This window comes from Scyliorhinus torazame, chromosome 5 (genome assembly GCF_047496885.1).
Source record: "Scyliorhinus torazame isolate Kashiwa2021f chromosome 5, sScyTor2.1, whole genome shotgun sequence".
NCBI classification, from domain to species: domain Eukaryota; kingdom Metazoa; phylum Chordata; class Chondrichthyes; order Carcharhiniformes; family Scyliorhinidae; genus Scyliorhinus; species Scyliorhinus torazame.
The window spans coordinates 224749332-224763280 of NC_092711.1; the positions used below are offsets into that span (position 1 = coordinate 224749332).

At 45.6% G+C, this 13949-nt stretch overlaps 1 protein-coding gene across 4 annotated transcripts in view; it reads left to right on the forward strand.

Moving 5' to 3' along the window:
- Positions 1 to 13949, forward strand: part of aifm1 (apoptosis inducing factor mitochondrion associated 1) — a 61822-nt gene that overhangs the window by 30092 nt on the left and 17781 nt on the right. For 2 of the 4 annotated variants that reach the window (XM_072505185.1, XM_072505184.1), the window contains exons 5-9: positions 1911 to 2041; positions 4708 to 4838; positions 10827 to 10917; positions 11264 to 11348; positions 11804 to 11880. In XM_072505185.1, the coding sequence (XP_072361286.1) occupies positions 1911 to 2041; positions 4708 to 4838; positions 10827 to 10917; positions 11264 to 11348; positions 11804 to 11880 (515 nt within the window). The remainder of the gene's footprint in view (positions 1 to 1910; positions 2042 to 4707; positions 4839 to 10826; positions 10918 to 11263; positions 11349 to 11803; positions 11881 to 13949) is intronic. The other 2 variants (XM_072505187.1, XM_072505186.1) reach the window with 1 other exon arrangement.

Below are 13949 nucleotides of genomic sequence, written 5' to 3' on the forward strand. Positions count from 1 at the left end.
CAGCCCGCCTCCTTGCCAGCTCCACCGTAAAGTCCTGGTATACACGTATACCAGCTCCAGCCCACTGCACCACCCGCTTCTGCTTGGCCCAGCTCAGGACCTTCTCCTTCACCCTGTACTTACGGAAACACAGAGTCACTGCCCTTGGCGGCTCACTCGCCTTTGGTACAGGCCTCCACGACCGATGAGCCCGATCCAGTTCATATCCGAAGGGGTCCTCCCCCTCCCCCAGTAGTTTTGCCAGCATCGTGGCAAAATACTCAGTCGGCTTTGGTCCTTCAACTCCTTCGGGCAGCCCCACAATCCTCAAATTCTGTTGCCTGGATCTGTTGAGTGGGTGCTAAATGTTTGATTGTTGCAGTAAAAGAACCCAGGTCAAAGATACTGGGAGGAAGTTTCCATTTGTGGAGATAACCTGAATTGGCTGATACAGTTTAATAAAAAGAGGTTTCCCTTTTAAGATGGCAATGAGAATTTATTACGGGTCGTTAGTCTGGAGTTCTCTGCCCCAGAAAGTAGAGGAGGCTGGCTCACTGAATTCACTAATGCAAAGTTAGACAGATTGTTGATAGACAAGGGACTCAAGGTTATGGTGGGGGCAGACAGGAAAGTGGAGTTGAGACCACAATCCCACATCCAGATCAGCCACAATCTTATTGAATGGTCGAGCAGACTTGAAGGGCTGACAGACCTGCTCCTGCTCCTAAGTACCATGATCCTATAAATGCAAAGTACCCAACACAGTAAGTAATTAATTTTCTGTATTAACGACATTGGGCGCGATTCTCCGACCCCCCACCGGGTCGGAGAATCGGCGGGGGCTGGTGGGAATCCCGCCTCTGCCGTGTCCCGAATTCTCCGCCACCAGAGATTCGGCGGGGGTGGGAATCGCGGCGGTCGACGGGCCCACCCCGGCGATTCTCCGGCCCGCGATGGGCCGAAGTCCCGCCGCTGTCAACCCTCGCCCGCCGGCGTCGATTAAACCTCCTTTTGAACGGCGGGACAAGGCGGCGTGGGCAGGCTCCGGGGTCCTGGGGGGGGGGGCGTGGGGCGATCTGGCCCAGGGTGATGCCCCCACGGTGGCCGCGGGCGGACCTGTGCCGTGGGGGCACTCTTTTTCTTCCGCCTTCGCCATGGTCTTCACTATGGCGGAGGCGGAAGAGGCCCCCTCCCCTGCGCATGGGTGGGGATGCTGTGAGCGGCCGCTGACGCTCCCGCACATGCGTCGCCCGGCAAACACCTTTTGGCCGGCTGGCGTGGCGCCAAAGTCCTTTCCCGCCAGCCGGTGGAACGGAAACCACTCCCGCGTGGGCCTAGCCCCTCAAGGTGAGGGCTTGGCCCTAAGGTGCGGAGAATCACGCACTTTTGGGGCAGCCCGACGCCGGAGTGGTTCCCGCCACTCCATTACACTGGAACCCCCCGCCCTGCCGGGTAGGGGAGAATCTCGCCCATTACCTTTTTAATTGGTTAAGCTTGTAAACATGGAGATCACATTTCTAAGAGGCAATTTTAAGATTGTAATTATAAACAGTTGATGAAATATGTGCTTTTGTAAGCACCTTGAGGTGTAAAGTGTCTGCAGTCTTTTGTGATTTCAACATGATGCCTCTTTTCCCTTTCCTGCTAATTGTCAGCTAATTTAACATTATAAATTTGAGGTTATACACTATTTCTGTTACCATGTCCATTACAAACTGCACGTGTAGTAATGAGTAGCTGCATTGTACTTCTGGATTTGTGTTGTCACCTGAAAGACATTCTTGGAGATGGAATTTTTTTTTTGCTCCTAATTATTATCTTTATTGGTGGTTTGTTTGCTGACTTCCTTGAGGGTTTTCTGTTCTGTTAAACTCACTGCTCATCTGGATACTGTACAGAATTTGGTAAAAGCTTTTTCTTTCCTCTTCTAGCAGCATCAACAGTTATGCCAGTCAGTCCTAGGCCTGACATCCCATCACATGCTCCTTATCTTCTGATTGGTGGAGGAACTGCATCATTTGCAGCAGCTAGATCTATCCGTGCACGAGATCCTGGAGCAAGGGTGGGTAGCAACTTGACTTCTCCATTAGATGACATTCTAATTAAGTGTTTATTTGGGCTGTTCCTTCCCTTATGTGTTTAGCTGATATTGGCAGACCTCAGAAAAGCTCTGCATTGAACCTGCACCAAGATAGATCTCTGGCAGGGCAGAAATGAAAGAGCTACAATGAATCTCAGAACCCTGGCTTAATGGAAGGAAAATCAGCCAGCCTGCCTATTCCAGATTGGTATTCAGTGAATGCATTCTATCAGTGAATGCAGACAAAAGTCAGGTGAAAATGGGATCATGGCTTGCACAGTTGAGTACCAGGCTAATATTGTCTACTTTTCAGGTTCACACACACAGAATGGACACTTGAACTAAATATTGAAGCTTGTCTGGTAACAATGGATTTTATTCCTATAAGGACTTGATGCCTTGAGAAGTAGAAGGGGAAAAGTACATTTGTGTAGAGTAGTCTCAGAAAGAGACATTGGGTGGGATTCTCCGCTCCCCCAGCCATGTCTTTCTCAGTGGCATGCCTTTCGCTGGCAGCGGGAATCTCTTTTCCTGCCGCTTGTCAATGGGATTTCCCAATTAATCCACCGCATGCTGTCAGGAAATCTACGAGCAGGGGGTGTGCTACCAGCGGGAAAGGAGAATCCCAACGGCTGGAAAATTCCAGCCATTGTGTTGTTAATTTAATAGCAGCTAATTTAGTTCAATTTATCATTGTGTATGTATTTTCACAGAATATGAACCAAATTGTTTGAAGCATACTTATTTCAAATATAATACTGAAATGGTTAAAGATTTTTGATTTATATATTATATATGCACATTATAGAAGATGAATTACCAGTTACTAGTTAAAGAGAATGAGTTGTATATGACACAGTTTGGACTCTTCGATTCCAAAATGTTGGGTCATCTGGAGTTTTTTTTGTTCGCAACAAACGTAAATGTGTAAATCCAATTTTAAAGTTGAAGGAATATTGTGTATTCATTAATTATTTTTCAGTGACGTGTTGTCACTGGCCGAGGGGAACTCTTAATGCAGTAAAATTGAGTGTTCTTCCACTTTTGGCACCAAAGAGCACTCATTTATAAGTTTGTTGTGTCTTTGGGATTCTCCAAATTAATGGACAGTCCATTTGGGACTTCTCATTATGGGTAACAGGTAGATAATGCTCCCTGCTGGTAGCATGAATCGGAAGATCAATCCTGAACTGCCAGCTTTGGGAGCTCCAATTAAGGAACAGCACAGCAGTTGCAGATTGTGGTTTTCTTTATTCTGCTTTTATCCAACCTAAATTGAGTGCACTACTTCACCAGTGTGATTTTTCTTCTTACATCTGTAGTCCTTGTAACCTTGCTGGGCAGAAATCTTCAGAGTGATGTGCTGTTGGAACATGTCTTTTAGATAGAGTTGGAATTGTCTGTGTTCATTTTGCATGGATTCTTCCAGCCAGCATCGACTGTCAGCTATGTCTAAGTTTGGGGCAAGGGAATTCACTTCAATTGCTAAACAGTTTTGAAGATATGCTCTCTGTTTTCAATGGACATCTAAAACTAAAAGCATGATTCTCAGACTATTGGATTTGATATTAAAATTCTGCTGATTTTCTTAATGTTTAAGACAAAAATGTATTTCTCATTCTTTGAATCTAGTTTAAGCTAGAATGTCCTGTTGGAATGGAGTGAAGAATTCTTTCATGTGTATCTCACCATGGCAAAATCATTTACTAACATTTTGCATGTGAGAAATTTCTGCACAACTAATGCTTACTAAAAATGAGTAACAGCTTGTTAACACAGTGGAACTTGATGGCCAGTATCTGATTTAGCACTTAAGTAATTAACTGATTAACATCTATAAAATCTCTAACATTTACAGACTGTGTGTTTGTATCTTAATAAGTATATTTTGGCTCTGTGAAGTTTGCACGTTCTCCCCATGTCTGCGTAGGTCTCACTCCCACAACCCAAAGATATGCAGCGTCGATGGATTGGCCCTGCTAAAATTGTCCCTTAATTGGAAAAAAAGAATTGGGTTCTCTAAATTTATTTTAAGAAAGTACATTTTGGCTCTTGAGTTTGAGATGGGGCCTACAATGGTAAAATGTATCTAGATTAATAAGATTTTGCACAAGATAATTACTCATCAGTAAATTAAAATTGTCCTTTCATTTGTTTGGAGATTGTATTGTTAATTCTCTCCACATCCTGTTACTATTATATTTGCCGACAATGTCTGTAGGCATTGCACTAATAGGGTTTCCATTGAGAGTGATAGGTATTTAGTTTGATTTTTTCCGTTGCTTAGCCTCATCAGAGAAGATGAAAGACGGGAAGTGTAGCTGAAGGCAAAAGTGAGGATGAAATGAGGGCATGAACATTGTATTAGGAAATAGCATGTCATCTGAAAGACTTTTGAGAGTCAGTTACCTGAGAAAAGAGTAGAGGTAATAAATTCCAAAATTAACTTCAGTTGATGAAATAGAAGATTGAGTATCTGCGACACAGTGATTTACCCAAGAACTAAATAGCTTCTTCCTGTTGTGATGTGCGCATTTGTGTTATGACTGTCCTGGTACTTGAGCCAGATGCAAGTGTAAAACAATATGTAATAGGAATTGGATAATAGTTTAGATTTATAAGCACTTGATATGTTGTATATGTTTCAGGTCCTCATAGTTTCAGAGGAACCAAATTTGCCATATATGCGGCCGCCACTTTCGAAAGAGCTCTGGTTTTCTGATGACTCCAATGTGCCAGAAACGTTGAAATTTAAGCAATGGAATGGAAAAGAGAGGAGGTAAGCGTTTAACATTGTTGAAACTTAAATTTGCCAAATAATATCACAAGTCATAGGCGAGTACGTTACAAATAACCGGAACAGTGACGTCTCACCTTCCATGTTCTGGGAGGCACTGAAGGCGGTAAATTGGGGAGAGATTATAGCCTGCAAGGCACAAAGAGATTGGGAAGAGAGGGTGGCCAGGAAACAACTGATCGACTCCATTCTGGCGGTTGACAGTGTTATATTACTTGTAGTAATATATGTTACTCATTTGTTTATGCCGAGTTGAACTTAACTTTGATGATGAAAACTCAAAGTCATCCAGTGATAACAAATAATTTATTGAGTGACTAATCAATTTACTTGTGAGTTTGATTCTTCAATACTTTTACGAGTAGTCAAACTAAACAAGATAGAATTAGATTAACTATGAATATTATAATTTAAACTCTGAGCTTACTATACTTCTGTTCTCTAGCTACAACAAACCCAAAGAGAGTGGGAAACAGATTGAGCTTGTTTTTATACTCCCTGTTAGTGTTGCCCTCTAGTGATCATCTGACTGTACTGACTACACAATAACCCATCATGCATTTACATATATCGAGATCACTACAGACAGAAAATACTCCAAGGACCCGGCCGCAGAACTTCTGGCGGAGATGGACTTTAACCTGCTATCCACCAGGAATGCAGCTCACCAAGTCCGCCAGACATGGGTGACCTTCTACGAACTCAAGGAAAAGGCTGGCCACCTACTGGCTCACCAGTTGAGAAAGCAGGCAGCCACAAGGGGAGAGCGCAGGTGAAGGATAGCAGAGGCAGACTGGTAATCGAGCACAAAGAGGTCAAACCCCCCGCCCCTCAACGGGGATGCGGAGATGAAATGGTTCCTTGATGGAATGGACGTGCTAGGCAGGGGGAGCTGGAAGCACCAATGCACTTGGAGACGTCATGGATCAGCTCCATGCAGGTGGGAAAGGCGCCAGGACCTGATGGGTTACCGGCGGTCTTCTATACGAAATTCGCACCAGCCCTGGCCCCACACCTATGGGACATGTTCACAGACTCGCTAGTGAGGGGAACCCTGCCTCCTGCACTAACATAGGTCAGGATATCACTGAGAGCCAAAAAAGACCATTTGTCCAGTACCAGCCTCCCCGAACAGGTGCCGGAATGTGGCGACTAGGGGCTTTTCACAGTAACTTCGTTTGAAGTCTACTTGTGACAATAAGCGATTTTCATTCATTTTCATTTTCAAGACAAGGACCCAACGGAATGTGGATCATATAGACCCATTTCACTGCTTAATGTAGATATGAAGATACTCGCGAAAGTCCTGGCCAAGGGACTGGAGAACTCCTTATCAGAGGTTGTCGCAGAGGACCAGATAAGCTTTGTCTTGGGTAGGCAACTGAATGTAATGATGACCCATTCCAGGGAGAGAACACCAGCGGTGGTCGCCTCCCTGAAAGCAGTAAAGGCCGTTGATATTGTCGAGTGGAAGTTCCTCATCAAGGTACTGGAGCAGTTTGGGCTGGGGAGAGGATTCACCTCGTGGATGAAACTCTTGTACAACTGGGCAACACGATGGCACAGTGGGTTATCACTGCGGCCTCACGGCGCCGAGGTCCCAGGTTCGATCACAGCTGTTTGCTTTGACTCAAGCCCATACCAATGGAATAAGAAGTGGGAGGAAAATTGATCAGCATTAGACCATATGTCAATATTCACAGTCTGACTCACAAGTAAAGAATGGCCACATGAGAGAGGTATTGCAGAGCTCTCCCCACAGCAGCACATGGCATAAGATCTTCAAGCGAGAAAGGAAAGAAGCCTGAAAAGTATCGGAATGATTACTCTGATGGGCAGCACAGTGGCGCAGTGGTTAGCACTGGGACTGCGGCTCTGAGGACCTGGGTTCGAATCCCGTCCCTGGGTTACTGTCCATGTGGAGTTTGCACATTCTCCCCGTGTTTGCGTGGGTTTCACCCCCACAACCCAAAAATGTGCAAGCTAGGTGGATTGGCCAAGCTAAATTGCCACTTAATTGGAAAAAAAATAATTGGGTACTAATTTAAAAATATATATAAATAAAAGAAACTCTAGTACAGTGCCCCCAAGGCGAGTATTCAGAACAACACGACCAATTCTGAATACTTCCAGCTGCACAGAGGCACACGGCAGGGATGCCCACTGTCCCCACTCTTGTTTGCCCTGGCAATCGAACCCCTGCCGATTGCTCTATGAGAAGCAAAACGCTGGAAGGATATACAAAGAGGGGGCAGAGAACACAGAGTGTCGCTCTATGCGGATGACCTGCTTCTCTACGTATCGGAACCACAGAACGACCTGAAAGCAATCATGCAACTTCTGAGAGAGTTCAGAGCCTTCTCGGGCTACAAAATTCAACTTGGGCAAGAGCGAGGAATTCCCGGTGAACCCGAACGGGGGAGAGACAGAGCTGGAGGGACTACCATTCAAACTAGCCCAAAACAAATTCCGCTACCTGGGGATCCAGATAGCCTATGACTGGACACAGATCCACAAGTGAAACCTGACCAGTCTGGCAGAAGAAGTTAAAAAGGGCCTACACAGATTGGATGCGCTCCCACTTTCCCTGGCAGGGAGAGTGCAGATGATCAAAATGAACATACTGCTGAGGTTCCTCTTCCTGTGCAGATCCATATCGATCTTCATCCCAAGGCCTATTTCCACAAAGTACACAAAATGATGTTGGTGTATGTGTGTGTGTGTGACCCCCCGGACCAGAGGATCCCTAAGTCGCCCCTGCAAAGGAGGAAAAACATGGGCGGTCTAGCCTTGTCAGTACTACCACTGGGCGGCCGCAGCCAAGAGGTTAAGGGGATGGGTACGAGAGCCACGGAATGGGTGAGGCTGGAGAAGTCTCCTGCGAGGGAACAACCCTCCAGGCACTCGCCACGGCAGCGCATCCTTCCCCCAATCAAAGTACACATCCAGCCCAGTTGTGGTAGCCACATTGAAGAAGTGGAACTAATGAGGCAACATTTCGGTCTAACTGCAATGTCCTCCATGGCCCCATCGGTGGGAATCACAAATTTCCACCAGCCATGATTGACGACACCTTTAAAAAATGGAGACAGGATGGGAGGACGCTTGGACAAGCTGATGGAGGACTTGGACCTGCCGACGGGTCAGGAGCTTCAAATTAAACACTTTCTCTGCAAGGAGATGGCAAAATACCCCAGGACACCGAGAGACACCTTACAAAAGGAACTAATCAACACGGACAGTAAGGAGGAGGGAAACTGTGGGGACATACGTGGACAGGGCAAGACTACCGCTGGACAAAGCTAGTTGGAATTGGAGGACGAATTGGGGACGGAAGTGGGTTGGGGACTCTGGAATGAAGCACTGAGCAGGGCCAACTCCACCTCCTGCGCAGTTTAAAGTGGTGCATAGAGCCCACCTGATGAGAACCCGAATGAGCAGGTTCTTCCCGGAGCGAAGACAAATGTGAACAGTGTCTGGGAGGCCCGGACAACCACACCTACATGTTCTGGGCCTGCCCCAGAGTGTCATGTTCTGGACAGCCTTCTTCGAGGTGATGTCCAAGGTTGTGGGGTTAAGGGTGGAGCCGTGCCCAGGAATGGCAATCTTCGGGGTATTGGACCAGCCAGATCTTCATACGGGGAAGAGGGCCGACACCCTGGCTTTTGCTCCCCTAATAGCACGTTGGGGAATCCTGCTCGGCTGGCGATCAGCAGCACCACCCACAGCTGCAGACTGGCTGGTAGGCCTGGTTGAATTTTCCCACCTGGAGAAGATCAAGTACACCATCTGAGGGCTTCCACGAAGCGTGGGGGCCATCAGGCTTTTCCAAGACCTGTTTGAGACCAACAGTGACTAGGAAGAGTGGGGGAGAAGATAGGGGAAGAGGGATAAAGACAAGGGAGCTACGCACAAGAGAAAGGGGCAGGGAGAGGAGGGAAGGGAACTCGAGGGAAGCATGAAATGAAGCACGGGGGAAAAGGGGAAGAGCCACGCCGCCCCCTCCTCCCAACACCAAACAAAATGCCCCAACAGAAAGAAGTGGAACACAATACGTGGCAACCAGGGCAGACAGCAACACTAAGAGGGGAACTGTGCTATCAACAAGAGAGAGGGGGGCGGGGGCCACATGTAAAAACCTTTGTAAATAAGACATACATTTGTAAATATCAGATACACTTGAGCTGTTACTCTGAAAAACTGGAAATACTAGTAAAAATATTATTTTTAAGTCTATTTAAAGATTATTTACTGTGCTCAACAAAAGTTCCCTCAAAGCTACGAAAGTAGGAAACATGTGAACATACGAAATAGGAGCAGAAGTGGGCCATTGGGTCCCTTTAGCCTGCTCTGCCATTCAATCACATCGTGGCTGGTCAGTTTGCGTTTCTAGTTCTTTGCTCCCATTCACCCCCGATAACCTTTGATTCCTTTGCCTAACAAGAATCTATCTTCCTCCATCTAGAAAATATTTAATGACCCTGCCTCCACTGCCTTCTGAGGCAGTTCCAAAGTCGCACAACCCTCTGGGGGAAAAAAATTCTCTCCTTACTGTCCTAAAAGGGCAGACTCTTTGGTTCCACATTTGCCCATACGAGGAAACACCTCCACCTTGTCAAGACCATTCAAGAACTTGTATACGGCATTCAAATAATCCCTCACTCTTCAAAGGTTCAGCAATAAAACTGCCAATTAGTATCATCTTGGTTTCATACCTAAAATAACAGCTTTAAGCAACAGTATGTTAACCATGGATCACCTATTGGGGTGAACTGAACTTAAATATTAAAACAAACTGTTGGAGCTTGTGTGTTCCCATTTGAAATAAAATTTCAAATTATATCGGTATATCCTCATTTATATTTATGCCGCAAGTGCACCCAATGCTTGAGTGGCGAAGAAGGATGATGTAGTCATATACAAGCTAGGAGACACATTGTTATAATTTTAAGTGAGTAAACTCACTGCTGAGACTGTTCATTATACAAGGAAATATAATTTGTAAATACTGACACTTGAAAGACTTTGAACACAGGCTAGGCTTGAGCTTCTGTAAAGCTTTCTGATTAAGGAATTACAATCAATGAACCCAATGCATTTCATATTTTCTTCAGGAATCTGCCTAGCAGGTAACCAATAACATTTTGAGTTTGAATGCTGTTAAATGTCACCATTATTTTTAATCTCTGTTGATTTGCAGTTTGTTAATCCCTGTGCATTTCACATTTATGCACGTCACCACCTAAACCGGATTAAACTTCTGTGAAACCAACTGATTAAGTAATTGGAATCACTGGAGTTAGATAATCCCCAATCATTTCCACCCTTGCAGATAAAGCCTAAAATTGTGAAGCGCACAGAGGTCAACATGCTGAAATTCAATTGGAATATCAAAAGAAAATGTATTAATGCAGGAAACGTTCCACGCCAATCACTGTTCCGGAATCTGGTGAAGAAGAACAAGAAAAAATTAAATTAAATTCTACGATGGTTTCAGTGGCTCCGAAATTATTAAACGCTAGGGGTCCAGGTACCTGGACCTTGAAATTTCTTTGTGGGATATTAGGTACAAATTTGTCTGAAAGGCTTCACTATTTAAACAGATATGTTGAACTTTTTAACGAGGTGAGGAGAGGAATTTGGATGAATGCCTTTGTACCTATTATCACAAAATGTATTAGGGGCAGCACGGTGGTGCAGTGGTTAGCACTGCTGCCTCACAATGCTGAGCTCCCGGGTCCGTGTGGAGTTTGCACATACTGCGTGGGTCTCACCCCCACAACCCAAAAGATGTGCAGGGTAGGTGAATTGGCCACACTAAATTGCCCCTTAATTGGAAAGAAAAGAACTGGTACATGAATAAGGAATTTTAAAATTAATTTAAAGGCCCTGACTTTTGAGTTGCAATGTTACTACTCAATTTCAAAGACGTAAAAGAACTTGATTAACCTGTATTCTTCATGTTTACAGCATTTTTTTCCAGCCTCCATCTTTCTATGTTAGTCCTCAAGATTTGCCTTTTGTGGAAAATGGGGGAGTGGCAGTGTTGACTAGCAGAAAAGTAAGTCCAAAATTTAAAATTCAGTGTGTACCATATTAGCATCAGATTCTATACTGATGTTAAAAATGGTATGGATGCGCAGCACGGTGGCGCAGTGGATAGCACTGCTGTCTCACGGCGCCAAGGTCCCAGGTTCGATCCTGGCCCCGGGTTACTGTCCCTGTGGAGTTTGCACATTCCCCCCGTGTCTGCGTGGTCTCACCCCCACAACCCAAAGATGTGCAGGGTTAGGTGGATTGGCCATGCTAAATTGCCCCTTAATTGGAATTTAAAAAAAAAATGTTTTGTTGTGGGAAGGCCTTGAATAATTGCAAGATTTGTTTGCATTGTGTTTCTGTGTCTTCAGGTTGTACACATGGATGTCCGAGGGAACAAAGTAAGATTGGACAACGATTCGGAAATAACGTATGATAAATGTTTAATAGCAACAGGTAAATGTTATTTTTAACGTTTGCAGCCCTTTGAATTTAATTCATGGCCACTTCTGAATGCATTCATATTGTAATTAACATTTTATATGTAAGCTTAAGCAATTTGCGCTGTTTAGTGTCAGAATTAAGCAATAAACTTTGGCATAAACTTGTGCAAACAAATACGTTGTGTTTCCCTTAACCAGTGTTTTATTTTCAAATGTGTAACTTGGTTTCTCCTCTCTCTATTCGGGCTCCCCTGGTCACACCCCTGAGATCATATGGTGTGAGGTGGAGAACCTACTGAGTGATAATCGCAGAGGATCCATGATCCGCCCACTTATGCATTATGCCACTTGTTTTATTACTGCCATCTTTGACATATTTTCTCAAATGATTTTTGGTTAAGTTTTTTTCCTTTATCTTCACTCCCCACTTTCTGCTTTTCTTATTCAATTTTTTGTTTGTGTGCCGAGGTGGAACTCCACGTAACCTTCCAACACTTGAAAGAGCAGGAGAAGAGGTACAAAAGCGGACAACTCTATTCAGAAAGGTAACTGTGCAGTCATGCTTCTGTGACTTGTGTCCCATACCTGCATTCCACTTCGTGATTATATTTCCACTTGCCTGCTACTTTATGCATTGAGGTTCCAATATAAAGTAGCAAAATTGTTTCATACGACTGGAGAATTCCAGGTTCAGTCCCTGTCCTTAATTAAGTTAGCTAATCAGGAGATAGCAGTGCAAACGTTACGGTTAGCCTCTTAACAAGGGATGGGTAAATGAACCACTGTATTAGAGGGATGACAGGCCCCATGGAATGTAGAAGAGCCGGATGATAAAACTATTGGACAGTGCAACTTGCTGCTCAACTGAACTGAATTTTTTGATCACCAGGACTGCATTGTCCTGCCATTTCGTTAATTGCAAATTCACTTTGTTAACTTGGATTATAACTTACTGTATTACAAGTCAGTTACGATCAATGAGATAAGTTGGGACATTTAGTAAACTAGCATGAAATACTTGAAGGCAATTCCTAAATGCAAAGCAAAAAAAAGCACAAACTTCGATGCAACAGGTAATATTACCATGGACGGCATGGTAATACAGTAGTTAGCACTGTTGCTTCACAGCTTCAGGGTCCCAGGTTCGATTGGCGGTTTGGGTCACTGTCTGGGCGGAGACTGCACGTTCTCCCTCTATCTGCGTGGGTTTCCTTCCATAAGTCCTGAAAGATGTGCTGTTAGGTAATGTGGACATTAATTTATTTAGTGTACCCAATTAATTTTTTCCAATTAAGGGGCAATTTAGCATGGCCAATCCACCTAACCTGCACATCTTTGGGTTGTGGGGGCGAAACCCGTGCAAAAACGGGGAGAATGTACAAACTCCACACGGACAGTGACTCGGAGCTGGGATCAATCCTGGGACCTCGGTGCCATGAGGCAGCAGGGCTAACTCACTGCGCCACCGTGCTGCTCGTAATTTGGACATTTTGAATTCTCCCTATGTGTACCCGAACAGGCGCCGGAATGTGGCGACTAGGGGATTTCCACAGTAACTTCATTGCAGTGTTAATGTAAGCCTATTTGTGACGATAAAGATTATTATTATATGGGCAGTTCAAAAAAGCTTGTTGTATTCATACATTTGATTCCTATTTTAGATATTAAATTTGTCATTTTTTTTAAAAATTGTCTTGTGACAAGTTTCTGTCTTTTCATAATTTTTCTTTTCATTTTCTGCATTAACTTGCATATGTCAGGCCTCCTAGCCATGGCTGTTAGCTTGTATTATAATGTCCACACTATGGGGGCGATTCTCCGATATTGAGGCCAAGTGTTCACGCCGTTGTGAACGCCGTCGCATTTCACGATGGCGCAAACAGGGCCCGGACACGACCTATTCTGGCCTCCACAGCGGGCCAGCACAGCACTGGAGCGGTTCACGTCGCTCCAGCGTCCTTACGCTGTGCCAAATGAGCGCCGCACCAACCCGCGTATGCGTAGTTGGGCCACGCCATCCTGTGCATGCGTGGGGAACGTCTTACGCACGCTGGCCCCTCACCAACATGGAGCCAGTGTTCTGGGGCCACGCGCGGAAGGAGGTAGGCCCAGGTTGGGGGGGAGGGAGGCCGGCCCGCCGATCGGTGGGCCCCGATCGCGGGCCAGACCCCATCGGAGGCCACCCCGGTGAAGGAGCCCCCCCCCCCCCAGCGTTCCCGCAGAGTTCCCGCCGGTAGCGACCAGGGGTGGACGGCGCCTTTCGTGTCGTAGCGGCCGCTTGGCCCATCCGCCCAGAGAATCGCCGCTCGCCGGTTCTCCGAGCGGCCCGGTGCGAATCGCGTGCGGGGGTCAGGGTGGCGTGGCTCGATTCGCGCGGCGCCCCGGCGATTCTCCCACCTGGCGTTGGGGGGTGGGGGGGGGGGGAGAATAACGCCCTATATTTTTCATTAGTGTAAAAAATATGTTGTGAAGTTGAATCTCTGGTTAGGAAATATAAGACATTCAACCTTGCACCTTGTGGTATGTATGGGTTAAGCAACTCATGGCATTAACCAGCTAAATCATCAGCCAAGTCAGTGAGGATACCATAACCTCTCTGATGCTGGAAGAAATG